The sequence below is a fragment of the Cygnus atratus genome, chromosome 9 (genome assembly GCF_013377495.2).
Source record: "Cygnus atratus isolate AKBS03 ecotype Queensland, Australia chromosome 9, CAtr_DNAZoo_HiC_assembly, whole genome shotgun sequence".
In the NCBI taxonomy this organism is placed as follows: Eukaryota; Metazoa; Chordata; class Aves; order Anseriformes; family Anatidae; genus Cygnus; species Cygnus atratus.
The window spans coordinates 24,828,514-24,841,738 of NC_066370.1; the positions used below are offsets into that span (position 1 = coordinate 24,828,514).

At 38.8% G+C, this 13,225-nt stretch overlaps 1 protein-coding gene across 1 annotated transcript in view; it reads right to left on the reverse strand.

Annotated features, from left to right (window-relative positions):
* RSRC1 (arginine and serine rich coiled-coil 1) overlaps positions 1–13,225 on the reverse strand; it is a 144,538-nt gene that overhangs the window by 72,666 nt on the left and 58,647 nt on the right. The window contains exon 5 of the mRNA XM_035566536.2: positions 4,876–4,912. Coding sequence (XP_035422429.1) covers positions 4,876–4,912 — 37 coding nt within the window. The remainder of the gene's footprint in view (positions 1–4,875; positions 4,913–13,225) is intronic.

Below are 13,225 nucleotides of genomic sequence, written 5' to 3' on the forward strand. Positions count from 1 at the left end.
AACCTGCTCCAGAGCCTTCTGAAGAAACCAGAAAGATTTCCCACAGGCTACTGCTCCAAAGAGGGCCACCAGTGCCCGAGCTGCCGCCCCGACAGGCCGCACGGCAGCACCCAGGGCCTCTCGCCGGGTACCCACGGCTGCGCTGGTCAGCGACACGAGGGGCCCTCCCAGCAGCCACCCCGGCACCTTATCCCAAAAAGTGCTTTCCAAACTGCCGTCATACCCTTGTGTGAAGGGCTAGGGACAAAGTCAGCGACCCTCCAGGCCACTGAAGTACGCCGAGGGCCTGGTGCTGGCTGCCCCGAGGAGCTGGGGCTGCCCTGAACCTGGCAGTGCCCAAGGCCGGGCTGGCGGGATTTGGGCAGCCTGGGCTGGAGGAGGTGGCCCTGCCCACGCATGGGGATCCGGAGGGGCTTTGAGGTCCCTTCTGACCCAAACCAGTCTGCGATTCGATTCTATGAAGTGGAAGTCCCTAGGATACGGCCCCATACAGAAATGTCAGTGACTCTATGGCCAAGAGGTGGAAGAGACCTTCAGTGCCACCTTGGGCTCCGACCTTCGGGAAACAGCAACCCCAGACAGCGCTTAGCGCAGCCCTCAGCTGTCAGGAGAGCTCATCTGGGGATGTAGGCTGGGAAGAATACTTTGACAGTAACAAGTATTAACCTTAAAGTGAAAAAAAAAAAGTCATTCATTAATTAAAAGTGATGAAAATTAAAGGGGTTTGTTGGTTCAGGTTACTACATGCATTTTTAATCAGGAGTAGGGATTTCCATGATGTGCATAAACCGTTTTATGAACTCTGATGACTGCATTTCTCACTTTCATAGATGGAACATAAGGAAAACTACCATTTATATCCCATATGTTAGATTAAATTGACATTTCAGATACTTAAATACTTTCAGTGTATATAAAAATTATTTTATTCTTATCTACTGTTTATTCTACTGGAATACTTCATTGCTACCTTCAGAGCCTCAATGTTCATTCGCAGTTACGCACTTGCATCTTCAGAGAATGCAATGCTGTAACGCCATGCTAGCTAGTAACATTACGGCCTCGACGCAGAAAAATCCATGAAAATCCATCCACGGGGCATGAAAATTACAGCTCCCCAGGAACACCAGGGTGGTTTTCCAGTGAGAACTTCTCTTCAGACTTTGATGATTAGCACTTTACGAAAAAGTATATGAGAAAGAAATGCATTTTTTAATGTTCATTGAAAAATCTTCTTTTAAATTAAATGTGATTTCAATAGGAAAACCAGCATCCAGTCAGCCCAACACGTCTGCAGTGAGGGAGAACTCAGGCTTGCAGAACATAATTGACCAGCATGGAATTTTGCCAGGATACTAAGATAAACATAATTACTCTTATTACGAGTGTTAATTAATTGTTTGTGAACCCTAATAGTTGGCTGCTTGGTTTTATAGCTCGTTAGAAAGCCAACAATTCTATTAGCCACTGCTACCCAGCAGTCATGTTGGGATATTCATCCGTCATCACCGCAAGTCTGAAACTAGGCCAGTGACAATCAGCAAAGAGTGAACTGCTGAAACTGAGCTCCAAGGAAACAAATATGTAGTGAAACCTAGTGAGTAGTTATTAACACCTCCTGGATAAAGGTTCCTTTGTTGTTTGTTTGTCTTCTAAGAGATCTTCGGTAGAAAGATTTGCATAAAGAGCCACTGGGTGGGGTTAACCAGCGTTGGTTATGAATTCCTGACCTTCCCATGCACCGCCTGTGTCACGTCACCCAACTGATCGTGTAATCGGTGACCTGCAGCAGCTCCACGGGCAGAGCTTTGCGTGGTAATGCAACGGCCGGGGCTTGGCCGGAGCTGCACCCGCGCCTGCTGGTGGTTATTGATTAACGCGCGGCCACGCAGCGCCTGCACGGCTGGCAGACAATAACTATATTCTCACAGACCGCTGATGGGCTAAACAAGCTATTAATGACAGGCTGCTCTCCATCATTTCAAATGGACAGACTCTGCTGCTTGACCACAAGGACAAGCAGGTTATTGCCTTGAAATCTTATACGAAAGACACAAATAAGATCCCTCTGCTGAAGAAACCGCACGTATGGCTCCACTGTTCATTTTTAGTTGAGCTACTAACAGAAAACCGGACCTACTCCGAGCTGCAAACAGCTAACCTTCTACTCCAAGGTTTCTCCAGTTTGTTACAATTTGCTACTGGAAAAAAGATTCAGCAAAATATAATTCAGCAAGTAACAACCTAAGTTTTTGGAATACAAGACCAATTCTCCCGTCTTTAGAACTTTGCAGTTCTTTTTCTTAGCTCGTGTAAAAAAAAAATAAAATAAAATGGTTCCGAGCAGACTTGGCTCTTGGCAGTCACCAGGGAGAGCAGCTGCGCCCACCCGCACACTCAGGCAGCCCCACAGAACAACCCTTCCCCTGGTAGCAGCCCCCAGGGCAGCCCCCCCAGGAGGGTGTGCTCAGAAGGAATCCTTCACCAGGGAGCCGAGGTCCTGGCGCAGGCTGCCCCGAGGAGCTGGGGCTGCCCCAAACCTGCAGCACCCAAGGCCAGGCTGGGGGGATTTGGGCAGCCTGGGCTGGGGGCAGGGGGCCCTGCCCATCCTTATGCACCGACACAGGAACAGCCACATGAACCTGCTGTGAAATTCTCCGGTCTACAAAGAAGCTAGTTGTTTATGAAAGCATTTGTTTTTACACTGAAAGTATTCCCAAATAACAATTTGTAAAATATTCGCCAATTTTTTGAAAACCAGTCATGTGTGCAGCGAGATGCTAGGTACCAGAACAGCTGCTGCTCCTGAAGCACACATAAGCAGCATAACTGGCTGCAGTCGAGTGAAAGGTGTCCATAAAACATAAATACGAGAACACACATCCCATTTTAAATAAAGGATTAAATAGCAGATTGCCCAATCAATATGAAAACTCTTCTTTTCTCATTGTCAACGTTGGAGAAATGGGAGGAAAACCAGTTCTTTCCAGGTATTCGGACATGCAGTAATTTAAAGCAGAAGAACAAGAGCAATCATGGCTTAATTCTTCTGAGGAATACCCCTATAATTTACTGGAGCTTAAAAGGTCTTTGTGAACTTGTCTGACATAACACTGAGATATAAAAGTTTCCAGTATGAATTCTCCCATCTGTGGGTATCTTGGGAAACTGTTAATTTCCTTGAGCACCCGTTCCCAGGACGGATTTTCTGAGATCACAGGGAAAAGGAAAAAAAAGTCTCAAGGACCTGGAGGTTTTTGAAAGATCTTTCACAGAAATACAAAGCAGCTAATGTATTTCATGAAGACGAAATTATTCAAACATACAGTGAGTTACCATGTCAAAGAACTTCAGGTTTCATTACTCTGCAGAGCTTCTTCCCAGTACATTTCCCCCCAAATCCCAGAGAAGCTCTGAACACGAGTGAACATTATTCCTGGTCCACCATCCCCTGCCCAGGCTACTCGAAAACCATAGAGCCTCTTCCTTCTGAACCTGCTGGTTCGAGGCGACATTATAAATCAGACCTGCAGCTTCAGCTACTGCAGCACTCCCAATTTAGAAAAAGTACCAGTCATGGTCATCTGTCAAGACTACAGCATCTTTATAATGCATTAGAAAAATTCTCTGAACCCATCAGATTACAACAACCTGACACCAGCAGAGGAATGAAACATTTAAAAAAATTATTTAAGAGATTCAACTAGCATGCAAGCTACCTATGAAACTAGCAAACAAGATTAATTTTAAGACTGCTCTTAGAACTATTCATAACATTCAGCTATTTATTCCACTTAGAGATTCAAAATACTAGTTTGTAATGGAACATTTAATATGCCACCATTATAAAGGGGAAACTGCTGACAACTGTGCCCGAATATACATCGTTTTCATCCTGCTGTTACTCCAAGAAGATATTGGTATACAAGCGCCTACAAATCATATTTCCCAAGTGATTCCCAACATGGGAAGCAACAACAGAAAAGCAATGTTTTTCAAATGCTTGTGCAATACACTGCAATAAGATTTTATTTTAATAGCAGTATAGAACAGTATATATTATTTAGATATTGTATGAAAAATTAAACACGAATTTCAACACTTCTCCTGAGGTATTGAAATATACGTGCCATTAATAGTGAATATTTTGATTTAATGAGATTTAATAATCTGTTTAGATGAACTACTTAACGTTCAGATGATTGCTGATACTAACAGTCTAAGCTCAACGAGCTTCAGACTTGTGACAATATTGTTTTTTTTCCAGTTTTGATCAACTGATTAGTTTTTAATGCTAAGTATGTCTTGCCATCACTTGTGGTTTGAATATGTTTACTTAAACCAAAAATATTTTGCATCTCAATTATTATTTTATACTGCAGCACTGAATGGAATTTAAGTTAATACATTATTCATAAAGCAAAGACAACAGAAAAAACAAAGCTGTGCACTTCTTTCAAAGACTTCAAATTACTAAAACATACCATATTTATGCATGCAATATTTGATTGTGTGTGTGTGTGTGTGTTTCTTTTTTTTTTTTTTTATCACGAGTTTGTTGTTTTCAGATCAGGATATGCCAAAAATCCTACACCAAACAATTTTTGTTTATAATTAAGGCAATCATCAATCCAAGGATTGTAGTCCATTTTATTTCATCTCTACATCAAAAAAAGTAATTTAAAAAAATTAAAATTCCCTTGAAATGGTAAGATAAATGAAAATGTAAGTGCCTTCACATTATAACAGTAAGCTGACCCTCTGGGAAATGGTTGACTTTCTCAATTCAAGGTATTCAAAGCTCATTCAAAAGTGTTCATTTGGAATGCAGATATCAAAGATGATGCAAATGTTCAAGAGAAAATTAAAACTTACCAGATGTTCTAATCCAGCTTTGATGTTTCCAGGGTCCCTGTAACAGAAGAACAGAAGTTCTAAATAGTTGCTAAACCCTTGTCTACAACAATTTATGTTTCAGTCAGAAATGTCAAAGCCATGAAATTTCAAGTAAAATTTTCATTTTTAATATCTTAATCATTAAAATATTTATCAAGTATTGATTATTCAAAGGCATAATTACAGAATTATTTAGAACCTTAAATTTTACCCGCCTTGAAATTGCTATAAACTTTAGCAAAGCAAGAGGACACTCATTTAAAAAAAATTAAATATAATTATCCCACTACTGAATATTTAAATTATTAAAAGAAGACAGTGGTATTTATCAAATCCACATTAAATGGCTTTATGGTTCTGCTTTCTCACTGCTTCAATAATAAAGTTTGTGAGAGTAATAAAACTGGTGGGTACTTCTCAAAAATGAGAAGTATTGTGGCATTAAGATAGCTGATAAGAGAAAAAAATGACTAAACTATCAAAAAAAAAGGAAAAGCAAAGAGAATTCAGAGTGAAACTTAAAACATCTTGCTACGTGCATACAGCGCAAGCTTGCCATCCTGGACCAATACAAACAGTTTGCCCAGTTTGACAAAGTTACCTGAAAAGTGTTAGATGTCTATTCTCTGCCACTTCAAAAATAAAAGAACAAAACAAGAAAAAAAAAAACACATAATAAATCCCCTAAATCCCCAAGTCCCAAGCTACTAAACAAAGGAAGCTGGCTTCTGCTTTCTATCTACTTCCAAAAATGTAACGGTATCTTTTGAGGAAGATGGGCTGTAACCATGCCAAACAAGGAGAAACTGTCCCCAGAAGTATTTCAACTAACCAGTTATTGAACTGTATAATGTATTGCAGATTTTATACTTATAATATTATTTTTTCAAGAAATTAACCTCTATCAAGCCACAGGATTAAAAACAACTATAGTCCTCTGAGACAGCAAACCATGGAAGGCTGAAATTCCGTTCTCTTTAATGCATAGGATGGGTTACGGAAAGCATAATGTGAAGTTACACACAAAAAAGGGCTAAAGCATATTAAGTTTTATTATATACAGAGTAAGTCCATGTTCAATGGCACATTTTGCAACCTTGCTGTGCTGTACGTCAGTCTTCTTACGTAAAAAGCTTTTATTTTTCAAAGCTTTTGAAAAAGTCTACACACTTTTGCTCTACTTGAATATACCATGGATGAACCGACAGAAAAGATGCACTTTTCTTACACCATTATTTAGCATTTTTAAACAAGAAAATATCAGTCCAGTCTGTACAATATTTAAAAAGGAACTGTCGTTCACATCCGTTTCGAGGTGCTAAATGGCCTTAAAGAAATTAACTACTTGGGAAGCATCCAAGAAGCTGACGTTAGGAGCTCCCAAGCAGTGGTATAAAACCTGCCCTGCTTAGTGGTCTGTCTCCTCTGCTGTCCCTGTCATGACTTCATCAATACTGGTGCAACTCTTTCTGCCCTGTGCTGAAAGCAGGCTTAATTCAATTATAGGTCTCAAAACTGATAAAAATGGTCCTGAAGTGGAAAATGCGAAGAGATTATTGGCAAATGAATAAAGATTTGTATCGAACTAACACACAAGAGTACAGCAGGTTTTTTTTAATCATTCCCTGTCTTAAGTCTTCTGGGAACAGTGAGTTTCCCTTCCCCTCATGCAGCACATCGATTTCTGAATTAGACTGCAATATTAAATAATTAATATACTTGCCATGATTGATGTTTTGCATTAGTTGAATATTAGGTTATCAATCAAAATCCACTTGGTTTAATGTAATAATATTGAAAAAATGTCACTGGCTGTTCATCCAATTTGTAGTTGAGGCAGCACAGATAGTAATATTGGTGTAACACAAGGCTCTAACGCAGGAAATGCAGTGGTTGAACATACATAAGGCAAACATTATCAAACTAACCAGGACAAGGTTGAGGTTGTCCTAAATAAACCTTGTGGCACCTGTCACTTTCAATGAAAACCTCTTTCCCGCCAGAGGCTGCCATGCATCAATCAGCAAAGACGCCTAGCGAAGCCATGGCATCATTTTATTTCTAGTTAGAAGTAATTATCCAAATAAGAGAGACATTTTTACCTATATATAGGAGAGACATTTTTACCTATCACTAAAATAGGCAATTGAGCTTGTTAGTAGGCCTGCGTTACATTCTTTAAAGCAACAAAATGACAAATAGTTATGACAGCAGAGTTTACTCTGTGCTGCTATTCAGATTAGTAGGAAACTAGAAGGATCCTGCAATTTTTAAAATATTTATTTAACATGAAAACAAACCAGTTCATATTCTTCAGTTCTCAAGTCGTTATCAACTTATTCTCAAGACTTCCCTTGTATTCACAGTTAGTGATTCCCTTTGCCATTGTTTTTTGGTTAGAACCCATAGGTCACAGGATAATTCTATGGATTCTATGGTCACAGGATAATTCTATGGATTACCTGTATCTGGGGATATTTTGGAGTAATTCCTAGTCACAGGACAGCCCCGGCAGCAGGGCCTTTGGAGGGCTGCAGTCCTTCCACCTGCTCACGGCAGGGTCAACTCTGAGGCCCATTTTACTGACTCCATGGCCCTGCTGGGAGGGCCTCTCCTTTTATCTAGTTCAAACATCTCTTTTTTCATCTGTGCTGGTTCTCCTTCCTCCCACCAGACACGACTTGAGAGAGCCTGGCTCCGTCTCCTCAGCCCGAGTGGTGGCTGCCAGGCGCCCTCGCAGCCATCTCTTCTCAGGTGCCCGGCCCGCGGCCTCCGGTCCCCTCACAGGGCAAGTGCTCTGGCCTCTCACCATCTTGGTGGCCTCTACGCCACTCTAAACAGTCCTAACATCTGAATTTGCTCTTCAGAAGACAAATGAATAAATAAATCACCTCATCATTAGCAAGGCCTTTGGCAGAATCCCCTCCAGTTCCACAATATTAACTACAAACTGCGAAGAACAAGGTCAGATGCAGCAGTTCAGGTCGTGCTACACCACACTCTTTCATAAATGCCTTTTAATCCCTCTCTTCATGAATGACAAAGTGCTAGTGTTGATTAGGCAACACTGTCCTAAATTGTTGTAAAAAAATTATGATGGAGCCCCTTTCTAAAAATCCGTTGGATCACTCAACAAACACATAATGCTTTCAATAATCTGTCAAGTATCATTTTAAATAAATCCCTTTTTTCTCCCAATATTTCTCTTCAATGAAGAACTTTATAGTCTTCTTGAAATAACCTTGTGTTTTGCCGTTCTCTGTCGTCATGTTAACATGCTTCTACCGCTTCCACTCATTTAATGGTCCTCCCTACAGATCTTCCTCTGAGCAGCACATGCATCTGCTACTTTTCTTTTGCATGTTATCAATCCCAACTTGCATTCTACATAAACAGCCTCAAAAGAAACAGCTGAAGTCTTCAGAGGTCTTCAGAGCTTCTTCATGAACATCAGCAGCCAACAATGTTAAATGCTTCAGACATGCATACAAGAGTAGTGTCTCTTACTAGTCTTGACTACCTACTCCACTGTAACCTGCACCTACCTTTACTCTTCACCTCATTAGTTACCATCATCATCTCTTCTCCTATCAACAAACTGTTGATTTCCAACTAATCTTGGAAGTCTAATGAACACTTAGCACCCTGTCAAACAGATTTGGCTATGGAATTTATTACACTAGCCCTGATTACTAAGTCAATATAGCATCACTGTTAATACTCCAAGTTCTGACTAAATTCCAGCACTTGCATAAAAAACAAAGAAACAGAACACACTAAACCAACAAACAGCAACAGCAGCTGGTAACAACTTCCTTTCTCTCTCAGAATGTGGGAATCCCCCATCCAAAACTCCACTAACCTGTGACAAGACTGTTTGTTTCAGTGGCTGAAATTTTTTCAAAGCCTTTTTTCAAAGGCTTTCAATGGAAATCTCATGATTTCCCAGACCAGAGCTGAGCACTGCATATTCCAGGCAAGAAGAAAATTAGTTTTCCATGTGATTACACACTGTTTACTTCTACCCTGGGATATCCCAAGACAGAGGGCTGCTCCCTCACTTCTGCTTATTTTATGTTCAATCTTTGATGGATTTAATTTCCTCAGCCTTGAAGGCCTGTATGATCAGATTGAAGGTATTCCAAGTATCAAACATTAGAGCAGGAGGAATATTAGGAATAAGGCATTGTGTGCACACATACACACTCAATTGGTTGGTGGCCTGAAACGCACTTGTGGCCTTATCACTGTTTAGTGATGCATTTACACAAAGTTTTAAACCAGGTAATGTTCTGGAATAGCTTCACAGACTTTGTGAAGCTCATAAAACATGCCAGACATCAAGAACAAAACAGTTATAGCCAGATCATGCCTTTGTCCAATTCCAGAAAAATCAAAGCCTGGAACAGGGAGAAAAACAAAGCCAAACACAAAACTGCCTACTATCAGAAATAACCAGAACAAATACACATGATTATCACATTTGGATGCCGACTGTTCAGAAGGTACTACGTACTTGTTGCAGAGTCCTGAACGTGGTTTTTAGAAATTGATACCCCCATCATATTCCACTGAATTTTAAAGGTTTTGTATTGTTGCGTTTTATGTAAAATTATAGGCTGATGTTTCCAAATCTGACTACAGACCATAAATACTTATTTCAGTAGGCTTTGAAAGACACAACAAAGGTTACTTAAAAACTAAGTCGTATGCCTGTCCTCTCCTCCGATACCATTTTTAAGAGTACAGTGCTGATCCTCCCAAGTGAATAGGTAAATCCAGACCTACAGACTCTCAGTGACAAGCTGGTCCAACACCACACCGGTGGTCTGGCAGAACTGCCAGTAAAGGCTACGTAACGCGTAGAAAAAGAACTCTAGCAAATACTTCACTCTTCAACACTAGTAGTTAACATTTTCTGGGTTATAAAAGAAATCCTGAGAAGTAGGGTTTGTATTTTTGTAGCCCTAAGTGGAAATTACGTCAAAGGGAAATTACAAAAGACAAGAAGGGAAAACCATACAGGAAAGCCATTTCCTCCTGCCTCTCATACATAAAGATGAAGAAAAAAACCCTGACTTTTTGAAAGTAACCAAATGGCATATCCAAACAATACTCCCAGTTAAACCTATGAACTAAAAGAAAAAAAAAGGATAAAGTTAAATAGATAATCCATTTATGCACTCAAAGTGCTTGAAAATAGAGAAGAAAATGATACAGCATGAAACAAAGTACTGTTGGCACTTCTGAGATACAAAACCTTTATGACCACTTGTGAAGCACAGTAAAGAAAATCAAAATCCTTGAAATCTAGTACTTATATAAGTTTAAAAAAATATCCATACTACATTCACCTCAAAGAGAATTCCTTGACAGCTGTAATGGATTTAAGAACTGTGGCTCCTTGAGTCTAAAAACTCTGTTTTGTCCCATTACTGGAAGATCTAACCAAACAAAAACACAATAGTGAAAATGATTTAGCAGTGCAATGCCAACATCAGAGAGGGTACAGGTGAGAGGAAAGATAGGGCAATAATCTGGCTGTTATTCTGACAGTACCAAGCATTCGGAAAAGCAGCATAATACATTACTGAGAATTTTCTTTTGCATGTGAGAGTTCAACAGGATGAGATATAGCTAAACTATTAACTTGATGCTACTCTTCCTAGTCTTTTGTGCATAGTAAACTCCCATCAAAAAGAGGGAATGCTTAGGAAGCCCTTCACTCTGACTGCTAGAAAAAGACATCCATGATATTTTTGAAGAAGCATGAATGTCGTTTTGCTCTTACTTAATATCACATCCAATGGTCTGGAATGATCCTGAAGTGTAAGGACTTCAAAAGCTGATGTTATTGTGTTCAGTGGCTCCCCACTCCAGTCAACCAAAGAATTTATTTCACTCAGGAAAAATGATAAGAAGTTTGGCCAATTACTAATAAATTTAAATCTAATAAAGATTCAAGAAGATCATATGAAGGTCACTTATCAAAAGCAGGAAGAAAAGCAGGAGTCACCCCCACACACCAACACATACAGAATAACTTGGAACTGCTGAAGAACTCAGATGAATATAATGCAAGCTAAATTGAATCATGCTAAAACCAGGGACTTTAAACAGGACACAAGGTGAAACAATTTCCATAATATGTTATCCTAGAGAAAAGAAAAATCAGTACCCAAGAGACCTTATCAAATATTCAAGAGGGAAAAATATATATAACCCTGTCTCACAGAGTAAAATTCAAGATTTTATGCAATTGAAATAAACACTGAAACTAAACAGAGGAAGAAAAAACAAAATATAGCGTTGATAGCATCAATATTTTCAAATAGAACCTACAAAAAAAAACCTTTTTCTCCGTAAGTATTTCACAGATAAATGCGATCCAAAATAACTACCCAAAAAAGCTCCCAGTTTGGTTTCAGTAAGACTTCAGATCAGATATAAAAATCTTATAAACTATCAAAGCAGATTTCTTTATCCCAGTTGCCAGTTCAAGCAATTCCTCAGATAAACCTGGAAATTCAAAGGACCTCATAATTTGCAAGTCCTTGGAGTTTTTATACATGTATGTGGGGGGGGAGATTGTTTTGGTTTGGATGCTGTTGGTCTTTTTTCCCCTCTCCCTATTCAGTGCACAAGGTTCCCTTCCCAAAGAGTAAAACCTTGTTAATCAAGGTTTGAATTCCCAGCAAACACGAGCAATTAAGCTTCAGACTTTGGAGCATCACTGTCTCTGTTGACCAGATTATTTGGTAGTTTTAAATAAATTAGACATCTTTGGCCTGCTTTACCTTTTCTGTAATATTATTTAGTAGATATTCAATTAAAACACATCCTGTAGGTGAAAGTGTATGAAAACATTTCACTAATGGACGTTAGTGGTAGTAGGAATTGTTGCTAATTAGTCTCAAAGTACAAAACAGACTACAAAAGTAGCAAAAAGCACAGCACTGGAAATGCACAGAACACTGCACTGAATATTAAACAAAGCAGAGCAAGTTTTAATGCTGGTAAGCATAACTATAGTAAAAACTCTCTGGACTAGTAAAGAGTGTTACAGGTTAATGAGGAACATATAAAGAGTGCACAATAATTATCATACTGAACACCTTACCATCTGTGTTTGGATGACTGCAGAATATAAACACAGTTTATCAGCATTAAGTCTGAAACTAATTACACATGCATTTCTATTCGCATACTTTAAGGATAAATATTTTAACTGTTAGATTTTCTTCAACTGCACTCAACTCTCAGTGTTGAAGAACGTTAAATTTAAGTGTAAAGCAGTGAGAAAATTTAAACATTCTAAACACTAAAACAATTTGAGTACAATCAATTTTCCATTTTCTGAAAGCTTCTAAATCCTCCTCATTCACCCAATTACTACTGTACTTAACCTAATGAAATTTTATTCTGCAGGAACAATGCTATTCTTAAACAAATTTTTGAAAAATATAAGATTAAAAACTTCTACACAAAGAATAAACTCCTAGAGAAAAGATGCAAATAAAATTACTATCATAATCTTTTGTTTTTTATTTGCAAGTATAAAACTGAAGAGAAACAAAAGCATGGAACATAGCATCTGTCATATCAGAATATAAAAAGATGATCCTGGCACAAAATGAAAAAGCTCTAATTCATTTGCAAATCAAGCCTGCCAGTTCTATTTCAAGCTGGCGGTAACTGTCAAGAGTTAACAAGATAATCACTTTCAATCCTGCCTTCAATGGTACATTACACTGTTATTCCATTCAATAAGGCCGTTCTTTGGGGCACTAGATGAATGGTTTTCATTTCTAACTCACACAAAAAGTTGCAAAAAAAATCCATGGGGCTTAAGAAAGAAATCCCTTTATGGGCATTTATCTGCCGGCACTTGCTTTTAGGCAAAATGAGATATTTGGATACACTGGTGTCCATTCACTTCCTCTATTCCTTCAGGCCCTCAGTCTGCTGATAGAAAAAAAAAAAAAAAAAGGAAAGAAAAAGCACCACACATGGAAACCTCAAGCCCGTTTCATTTTTTTAATACTATCTCTGCGCATTAAACAAGTTCTGTAGTATCTTTTGTAAATGCTACAAGTACGCACAGCTCACTACACCACACTGAAGTCACGTCTTATTTGAATAGATCCATCGTTGTTTAACTTCATTATAAACTGCACAAAATGTAGTGAATGCTTGTGAAAATTGTGCTTAAGGAAACAATAAGCAGGTTTTTCATTAAATGTTTAATAAAAATAAAGTTAACAATTAAGGGCACTCTTCCTATGAAGCAAGTTAACATGGAATTTTGTCCATATAATTACTTATAATT